The 25014-nt window shown below is 45.7% G+C and overlaps 1 protein-coding gene across 1 annotated transcript in view; it reads left to right on the forward strand.

Moving 5' to 3' along the window:
• LOC119442044 (prolow-density lipoprotein receptor-related protein 1-like) overlaps positions 1-25014 on the forward strand; it is a 219829-nt gene that overhangs the window by 32862 nt on the left and 161953 nt on the right. The window contains 7 exon segments of the mRNA XM_049662961.1: positions 5492-5666; positions 10677-10908; positions 13412-13601; positions 14560-14683; positions 17456-17643; positions 18822-18950; positions 22613-22738. Coding sequence (XP_049518918.1) covers positions 5492-5666; positions 10677-10908; positions 13412-13601; positions 14560-14683; positions 17456-17643; positions 18822-18950; positions 22613-22738 — 1164 coding nt within the window.

Here is a 25014-nt window from a genome sequence, read left to right on the forward strand (position 1 = left end):
GGAGCATAGCGCCATAGTACATTATTAGTATTTGTAGTTCAGGTGTTTGAACTGCTGTGGTTATGATTGATTGCAAGAGTCGCATTTCTGTGAATGCAATAAGCACAACAGAAATAAATCTGTCTGAACAGTAATATTTCAAAGGAATTCACATGGCAAATGTGAGGGGCCGGTGTGTCAAATGTTTTAATGAACAAGGGTGGGACTCCTGCGTCAATTGCGCATTTTTGATACAGACGCAAATTTCTGCGCCAAACACTGAAAATTGACCAAAATTGCGCCACGCTACGCCAGAATGGCTTCGGCAGTGGCCGCGAACAGCAAGCCGATTCGTCCCCCGAAAAAGAGTGCAGCCATTCTCGTTACACACACCGTGTGACGGCACCTCCCGCAGAGTTTCTCGTAATTTTTGCGCTTATAACACTGGACTTCTCAGCGCTTCCGGCAGGTGCGTGCGCGGCTACTGCCGGCTGTTGTCGCTGCTGTCGGAACGGCTAGGGCGGCTGTGTTTAGCATAGAGTTACTACAGTTAAACCTGGATATAACGAAATTGACAAATTCCCAAAAAACGTCATTATAAAGAGGATTTCGTTATATGCAGGTTCGGCACGAAAATACGAAAAAGAAACGCTTACCGTATTTACTTGATTCTTACCGCTTACTGATGGCGTTGTAGCGTCGTATAAGGCCCGTTTATAGTCCGACGTTATCGGTGCGCGGGCCAGCGTTGTTTGCCGCCAGTCACGCTACGCCGGTTGCGCTGCACCAGCCGAAACGCCATCTCCTCTATACTCCCACACGCGCGCCGGCGGCTCTTATCTTCAGAGCATGTGCAGAACGATCCCAAGCCCGCGTGCCGCTTTGAACAGCTGTCTGCGACCGTCGGCAAAGCAGTGTGGGCGCCTTTACTTATTCGCGCGAAATGGCATTGTGGGTCGGTGCAGTCGGCGCGACCAACGTTGTGGGGTCTCACACGGGCTCTTGGGACAAAGGAACGACAACACAGTAGTGCAAACAATCAAAAGGGCATTTATTGCACCTTACATACACTAACACACACTAGCCGAATTACAACCAATAGAACATTCACACGGGCGCGCGACAAATCAAGGAAGTCCGACTCACCGCGACCGGATAGCGAGCGCATATGTTCGCCCCATGCTATGACACCATCGCCTAGTCGTTCACGTGTACGGTCACACGAACGGTGGCGCGTTCGAACGAATCCGTGTTCGTCCATACCGGTGCCCCGCTCCGAGCCACGCGAGATGTCTCGCGAAGCGTGGATCGGCGCACGCGCGGGACGTCCGCGTCGCTCACCGATCCCAACCCAAAGAGGAAACGCCTTCGACCTTGCTCTCCCAAGTCTCCCCGCCATTCGGTGGCGTTAGCATCGCGACACCAGCGCCATCTCTTGCAATGCGCCGCAACCACCGCCGGGCTTAGCCACGCAGAGAAGCCGGACTACAGGCGACATGCGGGGAAAACAACATCAGGGGACGTCGTAAGAGTCGCGCATCCCCACAACGTGCGAATGGGTCATGAGCTAATTCAGCGCCGGGACCGTCGGGGCGCGTCGAAAGCCGCCGGTTACGTTGGTCGTGTTCGCCAACATGACGTAGCGTGCGCTCGCGCGCTCGCGTTACGTCGGATTGTAAACTAAAGTGCCTTTACTATAAACGGCCCTATAGTGTCACCTAGTGTCAGGTTAGTGAAGTGAAGTGCAGAGACTTGCACAGTAACTAAAGAGTGGCGCTGCCAGTGCGATGAAAAAAAAAAATAATAATTTTTTTTTTCTTCGGCAACACCAACTGGAAATGGAGAGTGCCGGCTTGGCGGGCTAGGTCAGCTGCAGAAAGCAGTGGGATCAGGTTTGAATGAAGGGAGGGGGAAAGGTCACGTCCGCGGCGGCAAGATCGCTGGGTCGAGGGATGCAAGCCCGCCTCGCGCACGCTCTCACGCACGCACGTATGCACACGTGCGCTTGCTCTAGCCTCGCAGTCGCCGTGAATTCGAGCGCGCCAAGCGCAACGCCGCCGCCGCTTCGCATTCCGTTGCGGCGGAGAAGGTGCTTCCGGTTGCTGCTCGCGCAAAAATGACAGAATTTGGGCCGAAATCTCTAGGTTGTCGGCGGGGAAAATTCGTTATTTCGAGGGGGTCTCCCGCTGCCACTTCGTTACGTAGAGGTCTCAAATACATGTGCTTCTATGGAGTAATGGTGGGGAATTGAAAAACTTCGTAATATCCAGGAATTCGTTATATGGAGCTTCGTTATAAGTAGGTTTAACTGTATAATCAACTCTAGAGGAAAAGCTGCCCATAGCGCCCATGTATTAAAATCGGAAACCGCAAGGGCGCTGCCATGTTGCTACCCTATGCAGGCGCGCAGGCGGCGAATGCGTTTCAGACAAGGCACGCGATCAATGTGTTCCTGAGCCTTTGTCAGTATGGTAGCGCCATCTAGTTAAGGCGCCTGCAAGCGCAACCTTTTAGATACCGTAAATTTTGCTTCGAAATTTTCTAAATAGCCATCCCATCTTTCTGAAAAATTTACGGAATTAACTTCAAACATTGTCCGTGATTACGTGCTACGTGTAAGTGCTTGTTTTTGCATAATAAGTTGAATATTTTTAGTGCTACAAAAATGAGTCGTAGCAACATGGCGGCGCCTATGTGGTTCCCACTTTTTTTCGACCAGATTTTCTTCTAGCGTTAGTATACTAACTCTATGGTGTTTAGAGTGTACTAGAATACGGTTTAGTGGCCGAGCGGTGCAGCGCTCCCTAGCTGAGGTGCAAAACAACAAAAAGTAGGCTGAAAGCGCTGCGAGCGAACTAGATATTTCGGAGGCACGCACTTCAGCGGGTGAAGCGGGCGGGCGTCTGTGTCCCCAAGGCCGGTATAACATAAAACTATTCCAATCTGTTTTTATGCCCACATGGGCTAGGCATGAGCCATTTTCACCTATCATGAAGGGCTAATGGTGAATTTGGAATAAAACGTTGCAGTATCGCCCGAAAGGCGAAGCATCGATTGCGATAGCAAATTAGCAGACAGCTATAAGAAGCAAGAATAGTAGTTTTATCGGTCGTATAAACTTGTAACCACGTGTTCACTCACTAAATTAACAAGCATAGTGTCATGCGTGCACAAGCAAACATGTACACATCTCACTCGATTACCGCAGAAACTCGCTGGGAAAACGCTGGAGTGAGCCAGCGCGGCAGCAGCAGTGAGCGAATTAACCTTTGTGCTGCCTCGCTTCAGCGCGAACTAAGCGGCAAAAACAGCACACATGAAGCTATCAGTACTCGCACTATGTGCCTATCGCAGATCGCTTTCAAGATTGGGCCCATGCGGCCGCGCCATACGCAGCAGCCGCCGCAGTAGAACGACCCCTCTCCCCGGTGCCTTGCGCGCGATGGGAGGCGGCGCGCTTCGTCCCCGCTTTCCTTTCTCGCGTGCGTGAGATTGAGCCGCCATCGTCGGCTCACTCGTTGGCTCATCCTCATGCTTTCACTCGCACATACAGTATATAGCGCGCGGCGATGATGTTATCGCTCCTCGACTTTGTATGGAACATCATGGCGACGCCAGAAATGTGCCTGGAGTGTCCATATAATTGCTATCGCAACAAAAACAGATTGGAATAGTTTTACATTATACCAGCCCAGGGTTGATTGCGGCTCTCTTGGTCTGCGGTGACATATGGTGTCATGAAATTATGTTACAGCGTCGATTGGACCACATAATTTGAGAACATCTTCCACTATCGTCATGAGCGTAGGCGCGGAAATATATAGTTTGATCGTTGGGTGCAACCAATGTTTCCGACTTTACAGGAAAGCATGCGCCGAGCCGCCACTCGATCCACTCTTCCATATTCTAGTACGCTATAGCTACGAAGTGCACTTCCACTACGATCTCCCTGTTAGTTTATTCTGTGTTTCGTCGTGGTTTAGAAGTGCGCTGCCGTATTCCATTATTCCACCAAAATTCAGATTGGCCTGATCCAAACTGCTCCAAAATGAAATTGTCTGCTCCAAGCTGCTCCAAAATGCTATTTTGTCTGCTCCAAACTGCTCCAAAATGCATTTTGACCTGCTCCAGAAATTGCGCCAAAATGACTTTGGACAGTCCCACCCCTGTTATGAAGAAAGCTCTTGACAGATTGGACTGGAGAGAAAGCACATACTATAGTCATGGCCCCGTGTGAAATAGAGTTGTTCTTTCAGTTGAAGCAGCTGGGCTGATAAATGCTTAAAGTGTCTGCTTAGCACAGCTCACTGTTTCTTCTCTTTGTAGAGCAGCACCTATCATAAAACATAGGCACGCAGGTAGAAAAAACTACAGTTAAACCTTGATATAACGAACTTCAATACAACGAAATTCTCGAAGTAACGAAGTATGTAACTTTCATAACTTCTTGTCTGTAGAACCTCAGTATAATGAAGTGTGTTAATACACGATTTCAATTTAAAGAAATTTCACTGCCACCACGAAGGAATACCGTTACAATAAATGGAAACTTCCGCGGATGCAGATGGTCAAATGGTTGAATTACAAGTGGCTGCTTGCAAACGCACCTCTCAAAACGTGAGCTGTGCCACCAAGAGTGACCACTGAAGCGGAGCAGAGTCATGTTCTGTATAAAGTCTAGGTGCAGTAAGATCCTATCGCGCCCTGCGTGCTGTATGCTTTAGGTGCTAGTGAAAGTGTGCAATGGATTGTGGCTTGATGAGCGCCGTCTTCCCGTGTGAGCAAGGGGAAAGGTGGGGAGTGTTCTTGTTTGCGATAATGTGATCAAGTGCGCGTGAGGGGAGTGGGGGCTGGCAGCGCATGGCTGTCAGCGTAGCTGAGCACGTACGCAGCCCGTGTGCCCTGTTTTAGAGGTAATCTGCCGAGTGTGCAAAGAGTCGGTGTACTGAGATAGCGTGGCATCATGTGCGCGGTCTTCTTGTGTGTTTAGTACTGGAGTTGCATAATCTCGTGTTCAGGAGATGCGTTGAAGTGAGAGGCAGACGAAGCATTTGCTCACCTCTGTCGGCGTTTTTCACGATAGCGTCGTCCCACTGCAGGCGACGCTATCAGCCGTGGGGGCAGAGTGGACGTAATAGCGTGGCTGGCTTTGCTTAATTTGTACCATCATTGTGAACATATCATCGACACGGCATGATGCCGTATCTTTCATCGCCGACTCTCAAGCTCAACAAGAGGGAACCTCTTTCTCATTCAAATTTACTTTTTTCCATTGCCCGACAATTCGGAAAATTTTGCGGCCCCTTCAGTGTAAGAAAAATCGATTGGCGACTTTACTTATTTGCATAGAAAGTAGAATTTTAATGCAATGAAATTTCGATATAACGAAGCAAATTGCCTATTTCACCGACTTTGTTATATCGAGGTTTAACTGTGTATAAATAAAGGATGCTTGTCTGAACATCATTGCTTCATTTCGGCACATCATTTATGCCATCCGTTGTCTCTTCAGGCCTGAACAACTGTGAGGGTCTGGCTGTGGACTGGGCCGGCCGCAACCTGTACTGGACTGATGAAGGGCACCTGGGCATCTGGGTGGCACGACTGGATAATTCCACACTGCGCCGGCAGCTGGTCTCTCTCAACATGTCCCATCCGAGGGCCATTGTGGTTGATCCCAAGAGAGGGTAAGTGTTCTCACTTGCTCCTTAAGGGGCATGCTGGTGCCATCATTTACACACTTTAGAAACTTGAAAGGAAAATACTTAACTCATGCTAAACTGTACGTAACTGAATATTTCAGCACAGTGCATTAAAATGCCACAATTAATAACTTTAGTCTTTCATAACTCTGGAAGAATTTGTGTAGTGGAAAAACATAGCTTCTTCAGTGTGCAAAACTTGCCTCCGCATATAACCCAACTGACAAAATACAGTCCACGGGAGGGAAGACAGGAGGGAGGAGAGGATGCTCACGCTTAAGTTGACGTGTGTGTCATAGACATAGACATGCTATGTCTATCTCTTTGTAAAATGCTCATAAAGCAAAAGCTGAAGAAACAATTTTGTTCTGTGTTTTGCTTATACATGCTAAAATGTGGTGTATATTGTGGTGAGACAATTGTAACTGAAGGCCAAAGGTCACCTTTGAAATTTTTCTCATGCCTTAGTAACGACACTGATGCCATTATTATGTGACGTAGGGGGTCAGTTTTATCCATAAGAAAAGGTGTGCAGGAGTTGCAAAAACTAGTTTCTCTTTGCTTCTTGCTTTTTTTCTTTTTTTCAAGTACACTATAACTAGGGGTGTGCGAAAATTTGAAAATTTCGAATATTATCAAATATATCTTAAATATTCTTATTTGATTCAAAAACTAAGTATTAGAAAATTTTCAAATATTCGGTTGGAATACGAATATTCTAAACAAATCAGATATATTGCTCGTAGTGCGGGTGCAGACATGGTTCTTCACGTTGGTTTCTATCTGATCTAAGAATATGTTTCCGATTTTGGGCTGAATTTTGTGATAATTCGTGCTGCTGGCGAAATTTCACCTGTAAAGTATTCTTAGCCACTGGGCGTCAAAGCTTAGCGGAAAAGACAGTCTCAGTAGCAAGGTGCACGGGTTTGTAAAGAGCAAAGGTGATCTCTCTTGCAGCGCCACCCGCAATCCTGAGCTTGCATTGGAATTTGCATGGCAGTTTGCATGGTAATTTGCAATGAACAAAACAACACTCTAGTAAAAAAAAAAATTCACTGACAATGATGACACTTCCTAATGTGAAATTTGAGCGCAGCTGTATGCGTGTTTTCATTTCGCAGTATATTGGCTGGCACGGAAAATCTTTCTCGTGAGGCACGTTGCAAACTGAGCGAAGTGTTGCGCGACTGCTTCGCTAATCTGGAGATCGGGAGAGCGTGGGTGATGCGTGGGCACGATTAACAGTAGCCGCCACCGACAGACCTCTCAGACGACGTGCGCTACTCTGGCGCCATCTCGTAGCCATCGTCACCGCACTATGCTTTTCTTCTCATGCTTTTGCCATACCCTCCTCTGCTTTCCGCCTCTTGGTTTCGCTACACCCTCCTCTCTGCTTTCCTCGCGCCTCTTCGCTCTCGTCGCTTATCACTTCACTTATTCATCTTTCGCTGTGCTCGTTCGCTCGGTTACGCCGCTGACGCTGATGCTTGCAGCAAGCTGAGCTCAGGCATTTATTGCTCTCTCTATACAAGAATGTCTGCTAGCCTAAATACATCAGCCAGTTCTTCAACAAGATATGATGAGGAAACGAAGTTTGACTCATTGTACGGGAATACTGAGCAAAATATATTCAGTCATGCCAGTGCTGCACTATAAAACTTAATGGGAAGCCTTGTGTGGGGCCATCTCGCAAAGAGCATCGGTGAGTCCAAAGGTCAGTCCATGCGCGCCGAACTCCTGCAGCCGAAGTGGAGAAAGCGAGTTCCTCCCCACACTGTCAGGTGGTGCTAGCGCTGCAACATTTGCGCTGTTTCTCGTCGTAGCTGCAGGACTGTAACATCAGCTTCCGTTGTTGCATGGGAAAGCCAAATGCCAAGAGACACAAGAGTTATGCAGGGAAGACAATTGTCAGGGGACGTGAGAGAGTTGAGCATTCCCACAAGGGCCACTGGAGACACGCACTTCCTTGTACAACTCTTGGGTACCTAGAATCACATTTCCTTAGGCTTGTGGGAATATTCGATATTTTCGAATAGTTGAACGAATAATGCGCTATTCGATGTTCGCTTCGATTCGAATTTTGTTATTTGGAAATTTCGAAGTATTCGGCTCGAACGAATAGCCACACGCGGCAGGGAGAAGGCGTTTTCGGAAGTTTCGGTTTTGGTTTCAGTAATACTTTTCCCAATCCAATCCAAACCAAGCCAGGAAAACAGAACTATACTCAGAACAAAGGCGTACAAAAATGCATCTCGTCAGCGTGGTGGTGTGGTCGATTGCGTTTAGTGGGCGACTCTGTCTCTGCCGCGGTGGCATTTGATCAATCCCAGCCGCCTTGGACCACTCCAGAGAGCGCCATGGGGGACTTGCATGCGGCCAGCAATCTGATTTGGAACATTTTTGTAAAGATTCTACCGGGAACCGAAGCTGAATGTCTTAAATGCAAGGCAGTCCTGAAGACCCTGACAAGTACGACAACAACCCTAGCAACGCATTTAAGGAGACACCCGGACTCGCACAAGGACTACCAAGAGAAGCAGGACGCACGCGAAAGGCCATCCAAGCTCAAGGGGGCAAGCAAGGCAATTGGTCAACAGCCATCCATAGCCGACAGTTTCAAGCTGAAAATGAAAGCGTCGGCCCCATAAGCCCAACAGATGACAAAAATGATAGCTTGCTTCGTAGCTCGTGGTATGCACCCCTACAACATTGTCGAAGAACCGGGTTTCCTCAACATGATGAAGTTCACTATGCCGGATTATGCCGTGCCGTCTCGGACAACGTTCTCGAGAGCCATTATTCCAGACCTCTATGCATCAAGCAAAGAGAAGGTGAAAAAGAAGCTCGGGGACATTTTTGCAAGCGGAGTGGAGTCCCTTTAAATCACAACTAATGGTTGGACATCGCGGGCAAATGACAGCTACGTTTGTGTAACTTGTCACGTCATGGACAGTGACTTCGTGCAACACGTGCATGCATTGGCTTGCACGGAGATGACAGACTCTCACACTGCAGCAAACCTGGAGCTATTTATCGCAGGTGTCATCGAGGAGTGGGAACTTCCAGCCCACGATTCGGTGCCGATCTTCGTCGTAACAGATAATGGAAGGAACTTTACTTCTGCAGTAGCGCGGTCGTCCTGAAATGGTTTGCAGTGTTTTGGACACACCCTTCAGTTGTGTGTCAGTGGTGCCAATAGAGAAGTGTCGGGGTTTTTGCAGCTCTGTGCTAAAGCCAGACTGATTGTGGCTAGATACAATAGGACTGCCAAGGCCCGAGGAAGGCTTCAGGAAATTCAGAGAAACATGCAGCTGGACCCTCTCGAGGTTATACAAGATGTCCCGACACGATGGAACTGTGAGCATGCCATGATGGCCAGGCTCGTGAAGCTCCGTACGGTCACCACTGTAGAACTTTCAGAATCTGATGCAGTTCCAAACTTGAATGCAAGTGAGTAGAAGCTTATAAATTCAGCAGTGCAAGTCTTGAAGCCACTTGACCATGCCACAACTGAACTGTCTGAGGACAGATATCCCATGCTGTCATTCCCCTGTTGCAGTGTGCTGAGGTGGTTCTAGCTGAACATGTTTCCGAAGGTGGTGAGGCAGCATTGCTTGCCTCAAGCCTTTTGCGTAGCATCAAGACGAGCTTTCCTGATATCAAGATGCCACGCCTTCCTGCATTGGCAATGTTGGTTGATCCTAGATACAAAGATGTCTGTTAAACTGAACGACCCGCAAAGCAATGGCGTTCACTCTACTCTTAACGGCAGCAGAAGAGACTGTGCCAGTTGGTCAACATGGTACAGCAACAAGTGAGAACAGCACCTGCTCTGCAGGCCCATCAGGGGACTCTGTGTGGAGTGCTTTTACACACTTCAGTTCGCGTGCACATTATCAGTCAAGCCGTACCATCTCAGATGAGGTTGCTGGGTACTTGAAGGCGCCCCTTCTTTCCCGGTCTGAAGACCCCCTTGTGTGGTGAAAAAGCAAGGGCAGCCACCTTTACCCAACCCTGGTTGCAGCTGGCCGTAGGTATCTTTCAATACCAGCCACCCAGACAAGAAGTGAAAGGCTTTTTTCCACTGCAGGAACCATTGTAAGCTGCAGAAAGGAGCACCTCAAACCCCAGCATGTGGAACAGCTAGTGTTTTTGCACGAAAATTTGTAGATTTTCGTAAATAATCAAGTTGTTTACTTTCCTTGAATAAATCCCAGACCTTAGCCCTCTGCCATTTCTTTTTTCTTTACTTGCTACTATTTGAAGTATTTGCTTCGAAATTATTCGAGAAGAATTAATATTTGCTTCGAATTCGCTTTGAACCAAAAAATAACTATTCGCACAAGCCTACATTTCCTTGGAAGAAAGCAGTTGTGGTGTGAGAACATTATCTCTTGTCTAGCAGGATGTCCTTACAGTGTTGGCTAACAGAAGTGTGCCACAGGAAAAGTTTATCAGAGTGACCATTTTTTAAAACTTTAGTGAAAATTATGCGCAGGACCAAACACTTGACTAGCTTTGTCACTGCTCACCTTTACCCCCGTCTCATTTATAAGCACTATGCATTCAGAAAGATAGGTTTAAGTCCTGCGTCATGACAGCAACTGTTTTATCTTTCCTTTTGAAGTCTACACTTTCAGCCACAGATATTTTGTGTGTCATGTCCCTAGTCTCCCCACTAGGATCATCAACCCAGTGGATTTTTTTGCAGTGTGTGTCAGAATGTTTTACAGCATGCATGGCAGCTGTCATCATGGCGTCGCTGTGCCGGATTTGTGGTATTAGTGCTTATATTTGGGAGAGAGCATGGGCCTATGCTTCAACATCCCAGCTTCTGGAAGCATAAAGTGCAGAAATGTTTGTCTAGGAAGATAACAGCTGATTGCTTTATACACTGCACTTGTTCATTTGAATTGTTCAAACATGCTTAAGGGCTCTTTAACATTGGGACTGCATTCTTTTATTGACCAGCTATCCTCTGCTGTTCTCCTTCAGGTACATGTACTGGTCTGACTGGTCAACTGAACCATATCCTCCGGGCGATGGCCGGGATGGAGGAAAAATAGAAAGAGCGTACATGGACGGTTCACGCCGAGAGGTGTTTGTCTCGCAAGACCTGCACTGGCCAAATGGCCTAAGCATAGACTATGCTAACCGCCAGCTCTACTGGTGTGATGTGTATTTCCATCGCATTGAACGCATTGGCCTTGATGGCAAGGGTCGCGAGGTGAGTTGTTCTGTGCCATTGTTGGAACACTACATTACAACCTGTTCTTTTTACAGCGAAGCTGTTATAGGCTAGAATCCAGGAGATTGCGTCCGTAGAAAACTGGAAGTGTAGTGTACAACAATTCTGATGGGTCGCGCCACCTTGTTTCGTCTCGTTCACTTGGTATATACCAAAATTGGCATGAAAGGTTACAAATGTATGGCTAACATGACAGATAGGTCATGACATCAATAACATCACATGCTCGTCAGTTACGTCATGATTAACGATAATAAAATTATGTATGGTGCATACCCGCATTGGATAAGTGGGTATGCATATCCAATGTATGCAATAGGAAGGAAGGAGGAAGGGAGGGAGCGGATCAGATCAATCAATCAATCAATCAGTCAGTCAATCAATCAAGTGTGGTGCATACGCGGGTATGCATATCCAATGCATGCAATAGGAAGGAATCAATCAATCAATCATCAATCAATCAATCATGTGCATTGGTTATGCGGGTATATGAGCCAGGGACAAGAAAGAAGGAACGAAAAAAAGGAAAGGAAGGAAGGAAGGAAGAAGGAAAGAAAGAAAGAAAGAGAGAAAGCGAAATTATGTGTATGTGTCTTTACTCAATCTATACAGTCGAACCCACTTATAACAATATTCAAGTTCCACGAAAGTTCCATTGTTATCGGGTTGTGTAAAAAAAATCAAAATGGGGAATGGCAGAGCTGTTGTGAGAAAACTATAATGGAGGGGAAAGCCAGTGCCCCTCCCCACTACCTTCCTCCATCCGGCTGCTGATAGCGTTGACTCGTTTAACTGTTTAACTCTACTTCCTGCGCGCTCCGATCGTGTGTAACATGCCGTGGCTGTCGGCGTTCAATTCAAGAATGGCACTGCTATAAAAACTGCAAAGCGGGATCACGGGTGGCAAGCGACATGCGGTCTCCGCCGAGGCATCGCTTTGGTGGCCTCAAAAGGGGCCTTTCAAAAACTGCGAGAAGGTTGCCGCGGCAGCCTCTCAGCCTGAGAAATCCAGAAGAAACGCTGGGGTGAGATCGCCACAAGCATCTCGCCACGTACTTCTCACTAGCTTGCACGAGAAAACCCCATGCCCGTGAACCTTGCTTGCTTTACGCGAAGCTGTCCGACGTTCTTCTCTCGTGAAGGTCCCTCGTGAAAACGAAGCCCCAGAGGGACTGAATCATCTGCAGGGCCTCCTGTGAGGACGTTGAGGCAGCCGGCCCTATCGCGTCATCGCTGCCACCGTCGCCGTCGCTATCCGATGCAAGCACGTTCGCGACAATTGCCTCATCGGCTAGAAGCACTTCATTTACAAATCTATAGCAGTGCGCTTTCTATTCACTGGCAATGTCGTGCATTGCCGATGATCAGCAGGCGGATCAGCCATGTTTCATTTCGACGGCGAGTAAAACGAGGCTGAGATACCACGTGGTCCGGAACGACTTCGTCGCAACCAACAGAAACAAGCACGAGTGACTTATACCGGTGTCACACGACCACTGAAGATTGCAATTAAAAGTGCGCCATGTAACACCGGTATTAATCCGTCGGCAGAACTGCGCAGTATGAGCGGCCAGCGCTAACAGCGCGGTCCATTCGTGTTTCGGAGGGTGAGTGGTGTAAAGCAATGGGCGCAGCCCATTCGTGCTTGGAGAGGTGGAAGGGCGACAGGAAAGAGGCGCACGTGGCTGGCAATGCGGAGAAAGCTGTAAAACAGCGCGCGGCGGCGTGCAGCGGCTCAAAGTTTTTCTTTTTTTTTTCTTTTCAGGGATTTCGCATTCCATTGCCTTTCGGTACCCAGTAGCCAGACTTCATCATTATAGCCGATAATGCGGCACAGGGCATTGTAGTAAGCAGGTTATTTCACTATAGAAAACATACAAAAGTTGACGATGCAGCAGCTTCTCATTGTTATAACCGATATACTGTTAAAACCGGTATCATTATAAGTGGGTTCAATTGACTGTATAGCGATTAACTATAGTTATCAACAAGTACAGCTTCGCTGGTCTTCCATCTTTACATAATGGAAGTGCTCTGAATTGTTTTTTCTTTTTCTATCCCCTTTTTAGAATGTGCAGAATTCTGCATTAGTGCTGCCTCCTTTTGGTAATTTGAATGATTCCTTAAAATCTATTTTCACTGCAGTGGACTCAGCCTTTATGATAACATAAAGGACTTCAGAAATCTGTTCATATTATCAGAAGTTTAACATAACAAGTGTGGTGCAATTATTGAAAACCAATAAAGGCCCCTAAACAGTTTACCTTACAGGAGAAATAAAGCTAATGGAGTTTATAAATGAGTACTGGCACTAAATTTTCATGCATAGTCCTGGAAGTTGAGCATCATCTCAGCTTCGTTCTCTGTTGCAGATGGCGATATCAGAGTTATATGAGTTCTGGCTGCAGCACTATGAAACTGTCACTTGCCATATTTCTTTGCATTTTTTTTTTTTTAAACTGCCCTGTCCTGTTTGACTCAGGTGCTGGTAGAAGGGGAGCACTTGGACCACCCATATGGCCTGGCCCACTTCGGAAATTACATCTATTGGACTGAGTTCCAAAAAGGCCACATTCTTCGTTTTGACACAGTTTCAAAGAACATCACTAAACTCAAGACTGAAAACCCGCCCCTTTTTGAACTGCGTTTCTTCGATGAGGCATCCCAGTCGAGTGAGTGCACTGCACTGCCTGTCCTTACTGAATCAATAGTTTAACAATATTCATTACATGAAGTTATAGCAAGTTCTCCGTTTAGTAGTTGCTGACAAGGTCAATAAATTATAGCTTCAAGCAATGTAAAATGTAATGCCACCTTTAAATGTTTTCTTTTTAGATGAGGAACTATGTATATGAATGAAATGTGCTGACATTTATTGTTGCCCATGGCTAAATCTAACTGATTTGTATCACAGGTTTATAATTCTTGTTATTTCCAGCTTGAATAGTCTTGTTTGTCTCTGACGACCCAAAAAATTGTGTACTTTAACATCACGCTGTCAGATCTTATAGAGGTGTGCTCAGAGATGAGTAAAAGTTGTGTGGTGTCCTGCCTTCCCAAATACAACCTCGCTGCCACAAAACGACACGTTCCTTGGTTGTTTGCAAATTTATATCCATGAACTTCCTTGACAACCATAATTTCTTTTACAAGCCCCATCAATTTTGTTGTGAAGACGTTCAGCTGTATTTCTGTTCACTGGTGGCTGTTCATACATACAGCTGAAAGTGCAGACTACCGTGGCAGGCATGAACGGTGAAGCTGAAATGCTGGACATCATTTGCTGTTTAGAGGTCAGATGTTTACATTGTAGCGCAGCTTCTGCCTCACTTTTTAATTTGCAGTGGAAAATAGGATAATGTTTTCGCATGCTAGAATAGTGAGAAAATGGAGAAACGATAACTTCTGAATATGGTGAAAAAAATGCGACAAAAAGCGACAAAAATGAAAAGTGCAAGAAAAGTTATATGTACTGTGATGTCCATGGCATTGTCTTTTCCCATTCAGTTCTCAGCACAAATTTCAATTTCATTTGTCCATTGGTTGACGGAGTTGCTACTTATAGTTTAGTGAAAACTTCAGTTGCCGAAGTTGCACTGAGACTGGTCTCTTTCCTCATCAAATTTGCAGCCGGCAGCAGTTGCAGCAGTGACAATGGTGGCTGCTCACAGCTGTGCTTGTCTATTCCCGAGGGTCACTCATGTGCTTGCGGGGACGGCTACTACTTGGCATGCGGACGGCATTACGTGCCACCGTAAGATGGCATGCATACTATTTCCCTGCGACTGTGAGAGCTTAGGGCAAAGCTTTTCTCTACTCCGTGCATTTTAGTTTTTTTAATGCATTAGCATTACGAGTGTCAAAGTAAAAAAAAAAAAAAAGGTGTATGTGTGTGAAGTGTGGAAAGCCAGTCACTTGGTATATCTAGAAGGAGCATGGAAAGCTTAGAAGAGCGTGTATGTGCGTGCGTGTGATATGTGCATGTATATACAGTCAAGTCCCACTACAACGAAATTCACGAGACACGCAAAAAATTTCGTTGCGGTGGAACTTCGTTGACGCGGATTTGGTATGTATATAGACCTTTTCGCTGTTTACAAACATGCGCCCTGGATGGCTTCCGGTTTGGCTCAATGATGTAGTCCGCTAACTATAGCGAGCAAGAAAGGCAGTGGCGGGGATATAGATTAGCAGGAGTGCGCTTTGTGTTCCGGCACAGTAGACTGATAAGGCCCGTGACCAGAAGTTTCTTGGGAGCGCACTATCGATGCTGTTACAATGCCTCCTTTACTAGATGCCCGTCGCGTTGCTCGTTTTCCGATTGGGGCGGCGGTTCCCTTAGTTCAGCATAAATTCCGTGAGGCGGCGCTCGTTGCCTTTTCAACTTCCGGCGGTGGCGGCAGCGGCGGTCGAAGACTTCCGCCGGCGTTTCGATAGCGCCTGCCGACTCCGAGGTGGTAACAGATGCTACGGTAATCTCAGAGGCCGCAGCACGTGATCTAAGTTGCAGACGTGCGCCACAAGCGGCGCTCGTTGCTTTTTCGCGGAGAAGAGAAAAGGAAGAGGGCACAGAACCGGGTTTACCGGACCATGCGGCAGGCATCTAGTAAAGGAGGCATTGGCTGTTATCGCGCGAGCGAAATCCTCTATACGTTCGCCAAACGGCAAAGCCGCGATCGAAACCGAAACCATCGTCCGGGAAATGTTCGCGATGGCGTGGGGGCAAAGGTTTAGACGTACCGAAGACAGTCGATAGAGTATCAGCTTTACGACAGAATGCATTTCGCGCCGCTGTTACAGAATTTTTAGTACATTGTGGCCGACGCCTAACCCAACGTGCATGCCCGGCCGATCGCGAAACACTCATTTTACGGCACATGCACCGTCGCAATGAAGCGGTTTGAATTATCACAATTTCACTGCATATTTATGACAAAGTCGACAAGCTTGGCAAGCTTGCGCTTACCGGAAGTTTTATTTCCAGAATTCGGTCAGCCTGGATTTCTTATGCTTCACGGCAATCAAAGGCGTTACGCGGGTCTCATAGTTCGTTTAAAGAGCCATCGCAATGTCATTGTCATGGGTTCTGATAACTTTTCTGATGAGGTGAAACGAATCCATTACTTTCAAAGCAGTCGTCGGAGTCGGTATTTCAAGCGGATTGTCATTTTCCCTAGACAACGAGATGTTAGCATCTTGTTGACAACAGTGACTGTGGCGCGGCTGTGATAATGGTGATAATTTTTAAGCTTTCTGGAATTTTAAAAGATCGCCTGTGTCAGATAACATAATTCTTGTCCTTGAGCTGAATTATTTGAAGAGGCAGAATTAGTAAGCAAGCTCCATGGAAGTATGCAGAATGGTGGAAGTTTCATGCAAGGAACAAGTTCGCATAGGAAGCCCATACAGCACTATAGCCATATGGGTTTTCATGATAACTTGCTCTACTTTCTAGTGAACGCCAACTTTCCCTAGCAGAAAGTCTGTTATACAGGGTGATCATTTTAATTATTGTCCTTGAGCTGAATTATTTGAAGAGGCGGACATTACTAACATGATAAATCGAAACATTAATTCAACTAATTAAGAAATGCTCTAATGAACTTCCTAATTACACTTTACAGAACAAATCTCAATTTACAAATTGCAGCCTGTTAGTTTGCAAGACAATACATATCTACTTGAAATTAATCTCCAGGATGACACCAGTTATGAGATTATTTCCGAAAGTGTGGGACGAAATGCATGGGGCGTTCCAGTTACCTTTGTGCTTCAATGCATGGTAGAGTGTTTTGTTAAAAAAAAAAAGAAAGTGGAACAGCAGTGCATTATTACAGCACGTGTGATGGCGCATATCTCCAAAGCGGTGTCATTCTGGAAATTCATTCCAAGTGTGTACGTCTTGTAAACTCAGCGGCTACGATTCGTAAATTGCAATATGTGCCGTAAAGTAATTAAATAAAAATGTTGTAATTCTATAAATGTTGGTAATTATTCGAATATGTGTTTCGATTTCTTGTGCAAGTTATGTCCGCCTCTCTGAATAATCCAGCTCAAGGACTAGAATTTTAAAAATTCCGGTAAACGTAAAAATTGTATTCTGTGCAGCTGACTGACAGTACTAGCTCCTTAGTGTGTTTAAAGTAAAAAACAGAGGTGTTTAGTCTTGCATGTACAACTTAAAGATGTTCGAAAGTTGTGTAGATTGGACGTGGGCTAAAAAAGTCTGTAGCCCACAAGTGATTGTCATGTAATGCAAGACAATGTAGTGTTACTGAGAGTTGATGCAGCTAGTGAAGGGGGCAGTTAACAGCTTCTCTCCAACATTTTTATCTTTGTGCATTCTGTACTAGAACATTTTAATAAATTTCTGGTACAATGCTTAGCACTGCATTAGCAAGCTTTTGGCATTGTTACATCTGAAAGGGAGTTAGAAGCTTATTTATCTTGAGCTTATGTATAAATAACGAGTCAGGACACCACTGTTGACTATGTGCTTTTTACCATTGTTTCCTTGAGATGATAGTTCTTGTTTTGTGTTCTTTTCGTTTATTCTTAAGGCTCTGCGAACTATACTGAGCCTTCACGTTGTCCGTGAGGGTGAGTTTGAATGCAAAACTAACCAGCGGTGCATCGACAAGCGCTATCTCTGTGATGGCGACAATGACTGTGGTGACAATTCCGACGAGGATTCCTCGCCATCTGGAATCTGTGGTGAGCTGAGTTTTTTAAATTTAAAAATGATATGGCCCAGCCACACTTTTTTAATGTAAGAAACAAACCTGTTTGGTTGCTATTATACGATACTGTCACAAATGTTTGTGCCTAGTACTGTTTTTGTACTCGCATCAAGAAAGCCTACAGTTTAATTCAAAAGGTTGCCTGTTCTTTTCATCAACTCCCTGAAATCCCTGCCACGTCTTGTGTATATTCCAGTGCCTTTTTTTTTTAACCTGATGGCCATTCATTGGCTGGATATTTTTTGGCGTCATGACTTAGCGACTAGTGCCTGTAGCGGCAGCAAAAGTGGAAAAACCTTATCCTTGATAAGGCAGTGGAACCTTCTGGAGGCGAAAAGTTATAGCACTGCGCTGATACCTCCATGGTTGAACAGCACATGATCCTGAAGTAATGCCAATGTAAAATCTCAGTGCAATGATGGGTGGAGCATGACAGACATTTTTCCATGTAAACATGATGGCACAACTTTTAGCGTAGTTGGAAAAGTAGGGGCTGCTGTGGTTACTGTGAGGGCATAGCAATGGCAGAAATAAATTTCCGACAATACAGTTTGTACAAGGTGTGTTCAAAATAACTTTTTTTAATGATTCCAAAGCATTTCACATCTTTTATAAAAGGTATTGCAGGACCCCTTTAATTGTTGGAAACTTCTTTTTCAATCTGTCATTTTAACCTGTCTAGTAGCGCGTGTGTTCAGCCTCATCCTCTTTCTCTGTAAGCTAGGTTATTTTAATGTGAGCACTACAATCTTTTTAATGCTTATAAGTAGTGTGCAGAAAGATATGCACATAATGTGTCCAGCCAACCGATAGACTGATTTATGGAATCCACGCTCATTTTGTTATAATGCTTACATTAGTAACCTCTGCCCTAGCTCAGTTCCTTAGATAGATACGTAGATACGACCCAAGTAATATACTTTAAATGCAGAATGCTGATAGGATTGGTACAGGACACAAAAACAGAAATATTAATGGGCAACAGTACATTGTGCACTTTCGGGACTTTGGACCCTCATTGCCTGTGTTCTAGATATTTTATTTCATTTGAAAATCACAGACAGGGGCAAGTATTGAGTTGACCACATAAGACTACTATTGTGTGCGAATGCCGTTTCTACGTTTCCCTGAGCGTGTATTGTTGCTCTGCAGAGAAAGTGACCTGTCAGGAAGACCAGTTCCGGTGTGACGCCAACCGATGCATCTCCTTGCATTGGGTCTGTGATGGGGAGCGTGACTGCGTGGACGGCTCAGATGAAGAGCCAACATCCAAGTGCAGAAGTAATCGACATTTGCTTGTCATTATGTGCATGTGGTTTTCTTAATTATTACTTAATTCGACCTGCTATCTCGGTGGGACAGCTTCCAAAACACAGTACAGTAAAACCTCGTTAATTCAGATTTCACGGTACCGAGAAAAATGTCCGAATTAACTGAATGTCGAATTATCGAGGGTATCACGAAAACAATAAACAAGTGCTTACTACGTCAACATGTTTTTATTTGCTGAATGAATCAGCAAATTCGGTTTCTATTTTGCATAAAAGCAGTGCGAAAGCTGCAATTCTGGTCATCTCGCGACTGATTACCGATCGCAGCGGCGAAGGCTTTGCGACTTCATTCACAGCGCGGCCTCGGCACGCGCCCTCATCTCAGACGTGTTTCGCTACCGCGCGCACATCCCGATTATTTTTTCGCTAGTGTCGCCAGGTCGCCGCCCATCGCGATTTAGACGGTGCTCTTCATACTCGACAACTTTGCACCGAGTAAAAACGAAACTACTGTTTGCCACAACCGCTGCGGACGAAACCGCGGCTGCTGTCGACGCGATCATAGACGGCGACCTTGCCGTTTTGACGCAATGAGTCAAAACGAAACTACCCTTGCTGCAACTGTGGACGAAACTGCGGTCGCTATCGATGCGATCATGGATGGCAAATACGCAGTTATGAAGGCGCGCGGCCGACGCATGCACTGAGTCAAAATGAAACTACAGTTTGCCTGCAACCGCTGTAGACAGAACTGCGTACGCTATCGACGTGATCATGGATGGCGACTACGCGCTGATGAAGGCACGCGACCAACTCTATGCTATGTGTGGAAGCAAACGCAAGAATAAAGGCTTTAAGGGGGAATGCGGGGATCAGATCGCGAAAATCCCAAGAAAAGTCTATTTTTGGAAACCACGTGTTTCGGTATGTGCAATACATAATCTACGCTGGGGGTATCAAATAGTTTGGCTGAAAACGCACTAAAAGTGCCCGAAAAAAATTAATTTCTCAGTGCGCATATTTCCCGCCACCGAGTGCCGCCATCTTGGTATCGTTCGAAAGCTGAAAGTGTCACCGTTCCACTTCTCAATTTGTCAGTTGTCGCCATCTTGTAACAAACGCGTAAACACAAAAGAAGCGCGGGTCTGCGGGAGGTAGTCACACAGGCCCTCTGATGAAAGCGGGCCTCCGATTGGCTGCCGTGCTGAAAGGCGTCTCCCCATTGGTTGCTGCTGTGGCAGGTGGCAAGATGGCAACCGCAGTTGTCTGCTTCGCAAACCATGCCGGCATCTTCACTTGACCCGCAGAATTCGAAATACTGAGAGCTCTCATGTTAGTGATAGATCGTCGCTCGTTGGAGAAGAAATTTTGGATGAAGCACGGCTTTGGAATACAGAAGCGCAAGCCTCCTACGGTGAGAAAAATACAGCGATTAGCGGGAGAAGCGGAGGAGCACCCGTCTGAACGTGCCGCGCTATCTTGCACCGTGTGACTCCAGCAGCGAAACCGACAATCAGCCCTGTGCCATCGGTACCGATAACGCAGTTGATGGAAGACGCGTCAACGAAGGCTTCCACGCCTCGGCAGACATCCGCGCGAATCAGCCGATATCGTATAGATGCGGGTCGAAGGTCACCATCGCCGGCAAAGACGGTGTACTCAGTTTCTGATGCATCGTGCGACACGAGCACGCCGCCTCCGAGCGAGCCCCAGCCGTTGACGAGCTACAGTGTGATAACCAAAGATTCACCGAACAAATAGTCGCCTGAAGCGTCGCACCATTCAGACGCGCCTCGAGCTGCGTTTTGTGTCAGCGGTGATGGCAGAAGCGCGAGCATGCAGCGTTCGCGACTCCCTTCGCGTGGTGTCCTGCAACCGAACGGAAGTTCAATTTGATAGACCAGCCAGGCTATGAAATTTTCAAAGCCCACCAAACGAAGAGGCAAAGGTGCAAGAAGATGTCTGACAGCAATGATGATGAATAGTACAGCCCTGATGCGTTCTAATAAATCTGCACTGCTTGCAAAACTTTGCAGCCCATTTTCTCAATTGTGTTTTTTTTTTTTTTTTTGTCGGTCACGTCGCTCATGGAAAGCATGGCACAACAATGGCTGGACCGATTTTGATCCAGTTTGTTTTGCTCTGATCTATAAACTGTGCTGCACATCAAGACAGTCTTGAAATGTTCCTTTATCTTTCCATTATTTTAGTATTTCACAATAACTACATGGCTCTATGCAGTAAAACACAGTCACATGCATGTCATGTTGAGCAAAAAATTATCAGAGCACTAAAAAGAAATCTAACACTGTCTTGATTCTTGATGCAGATTAGACATTTGGGCAAGCATATAAAGTATTCCCAGTTCCGTACCATGTTTTGTTACTGTGCCAGGCTTTCCATGAGCAAGGAACTTATAAATTTTTGTAAATTCTTATAAAACAACAACTAATGAATATATCTTAATGAAATTTTAGATTTGCCTCCTTTAGATTGCAATGTACAGTGTGTGTGCCAAATTTCAGCCCTTTCTACCAAGAAACAAAAAAGTTATTTTTCATCCATTCCTCCCTCCTTAAAGGCACAAATAGTCACGAAGCGTTCTAGCTTTGCTGTCATTCACGTACGATTTCTACTGATGGCTACGGCGATACAAACTCCGCAGCTTCGTTTCGGTGGACGCAGCTGCTTTTGCTCTTTTGCGTCGCACATGTGCGGCGCTCTGCGTTTGCCGAGCTCAGAGAGTTGTCCTGAATTAACCAATGTGCGATCAAATACATCCCAATTAACGAGAGTTTAATTGCATTAAATAATGCATACACCTGATTAGACCAAAGGACGTGTCCGAATTATCCGATTTTCCTAATTAACGAGGGTCGAATTGACGAGGTTTTACTGTAATAGCAGAACCTTGCCTATCATGGCCTTACCAGCTTTAAATGGTGCTGATTTCTGCATTACTTTCTTTTCTTTCATTGTCATTCTGCAGCATTGCAGTTAAGCATATAGCAGGAAACCCAGAAATTTAGTTCAGTGGATCATAGTGAATGTTGTGACGCAACAGTGATGGGACACATTTCTCCACCTGTGCTGTTTTGGAATTCATCTCCTTAGAATCTACCTTGCTGATAAAGTTATCAGTAGTGTGCTATCGTAATGTACATCATATGCACTTATGACACATGCCTTAGGCATGTGCATCTCACCATACCGTCCACTTAACAGTCTACAAGATTGGGCTATGTGTATTCTATTACTGAACATCTAGTGCACAAGGAAATAAAAACTGGGCACAGAAGCTGTGAGACAAACACAAGCACTAATGTTTGAATTTTTTCTTGTGTGCCAGAAGTTCAGCTATTCACTGTCTGAGATGTGTATCTGCGGGAAATTATGCAAATTTCTCGAAATTTCTTGTTTGTGTCATTCCTATACTAAATGAAGGAGTGTGCTGCATATACAAGCATCTGTATTTTAGTTCTGAAATGTTTGGGTTTATGCACATTTCTGGCATAACCCAACATTGCTTTTAGCGTTGCTCTAACAGATACAGCTTATGGTCGCATCTCAGTTCATCTGAGAGTGAAAAAGAGGGACTTATTTCTACAATTTTCTGTTCTCTCTGTAATATCATTTTCCCCGACTTAAAGGCATCTTTGTTCTACTCTGCAGACACGACGTGCAGTGCAGCACAGTATACTTGCAAGGTGACTGGCAAATGCATACCTCACAGCTGGACATGCGACTCCGACTTAGACTGTGGTGAAGGGGACACTTCGGATGAGCATGAAGGCTGTGGTAAGTTCTTTGCTTTTGCATTTCTTACACCAGCTCTTCAGCTGTCGGAGTGTAAGACACCTTTGTCAGGTGTCATGTTGAGAAACGTTGGCTCTTTTAGACAACTTGAGTAAATGTTTTAGTAATTATTCAGGGTTTGAGCATTCCGATAGTGCCCATTTTGCTTTTTCACTTACAAACAGACAGTTTAATTATTTCACTAGTTTGAAACTGAACAACTATAACCCTGATAACTTGCAGTTTAAATGCAGAGATTTGCAAATAAAAACAAGAATTAGATTTTTTTATGACATTATGAAAAATGTGTGCGAGTTTCTGCTAAATGTTTTTATTGTTGCTACTTTTTCTCGTGATTGCAGCCCTCAAAATTAAATTTTTCAGTTGTGTGGTGCTATACATGAGTTCCAAAATTGTGTTGCATTTAGAAGCCTAACCACATTGTTTCTCCAAAGGAGCTAACTTAATGTGAAGTTCACTTATTATGGCATGGCTGTGTACTATGGCACCTTAGGAATTTCCAAGAGCATTCATTTACCTTTTACTAACTGGTGTCTGGCATGCAAACTATGATTTAACTGAGATGTCAAGTCTCTTTTTATCTGTTGAGGCTGCACAGTGAAAAAGCAGAACACAAGAAGCCCATGATTTCAGTCAGGGCCGACGAAAAATGGGAGAGCTTTTCTGCAGTCTTGTATCATTAATCAAGCACCTTGCTGTCTGCTGTTTTCCGGACACTGGTTGCCAAAAAATAAGTTTCTCCATACTGGAGTACCAGGCAAGATTAAAGCGGTCCTGAACCACCCCTTCCTTAGGCTTGGTGAAAAAAACACTGTCTGCAGATTGAATATGCTGCTGTGAACCGTTGCAAGAAGCTTGTTGCTATGTGTCTGTTCATAAGAAAAAGTGCATTTTTGTACATTCCGCAAGTGGCCAGAAATAGTTGCATGCAGTGCGCTGCCTCATGCACACAACACAGCAGCAAAGTACGTTGTATTTACAGCATCTAGAAAAAATTTGGCCATAAGCTTGTTCGTTATACAGTTAAACCTGCTTATAACGAACCTCCATATAACGAATTCCTGGATATAACGAAGTTTTTCGATTCCCCTCCGTTACTCCATAGAAGCACATGTATTTGAGACCTCTACGTAACGAAGTGGCAGTGGGAGACCCCCTCGATATAACGAATTTTCCCCTCCAACCAACTAGAGATTTCGCCCCAAATTTTGTCATTTTTGCGCGAGCAGCAACCGGAAGCACCTTCTCCGCCGCGATGGAATGCGAAGCGAGCGCACTTGTGCGAGGCGGCCCTGCATCCCTCGACCCGGCGATCTTGCCGCCGCGGGCGTGACCTTTCCCCCTCCCTTCATTCAAATCTGATCCTGCCGCTTGCTGCAGCTGGCCTAGCACGCCAAGCCGGCACTCTCTCCTTTTCCAGCTGACGTTGCCGACGCGCTGGTACACGCTGTGGCACATCAGACTCGATGAGCGCGGACACGCGCTGTCAAACGCTGGCGGCGTGTGGAAGCGCCGCTGGAGAAGCGAGCGAAGTGACCTTTGCGCTGTTGTCTATCGCTTCAACGCAAACTGAGCGCCGAGAACACACAGCACGCAGAAAGCTACGAGCCGCCGACGCACCTACACTGCTAGACTCTGCCCGTACTGCGCGACCGCATGCCGCCGCGCAGTACGCAGTTGATGCTAGATAGAGTGTACTAGACAATGTACAGGGTCGTCCACTCTAGTACGAACACGGCGCTGCGTATCCGCGCTCACTGGGGTGTTGGACTTTACAAGTAGTAGAGTCAGCCGTCGCTTGAATACCAATTATTTTCCACATTCTTCTATTCCAACTTGCACCATCGGTTGTAATAAAATCCACAAAGAGACCACTCTTTTCGGCTAATATGGTTGCTTCAATGACAACCTTTGCGAGTGTATCGCCTTTCATGTTTCCATGAGTAGCAAAATAACCAATAACTTGGCTCCATTTACCTTGAAATGGTACGAAAAGAATAACCATACCATGGTCGCATGGTACACCTTTGTCCGTGGAAGTTGTAAACGGGCCTAAATCCACAAAACCTTCAATCACACCACACTTTTTCAGTGAAAAATGCTCTGAAAGCTTCAGCTCATCGATGACCAATCCACCATGTTTCTTCCAAACATCAAGCTGAGCTGATTTTTCCTTCAACTGCTTTAGTACTTTTTCACTAAAGCCAAACACAGTGCGGTATGTATGTACATAGCGCTTGAGGGTTGATTTGCATGGA

Source organism: Dermacentor silvarum, chromosome 2, assembly GCF_013339745.2.
Source record: "Dermacentor silvarum isolate Dsil-2018 chromosome 2, BIME_Dsil_1.4, whole genome shotgun sequence".
Lineage (NCBI taxonomy): Eukaryota > Metazoa > Arthropoda > Arachnida > Ixodida > Ixodidae > Dermacentor > Dermacentor silvarum.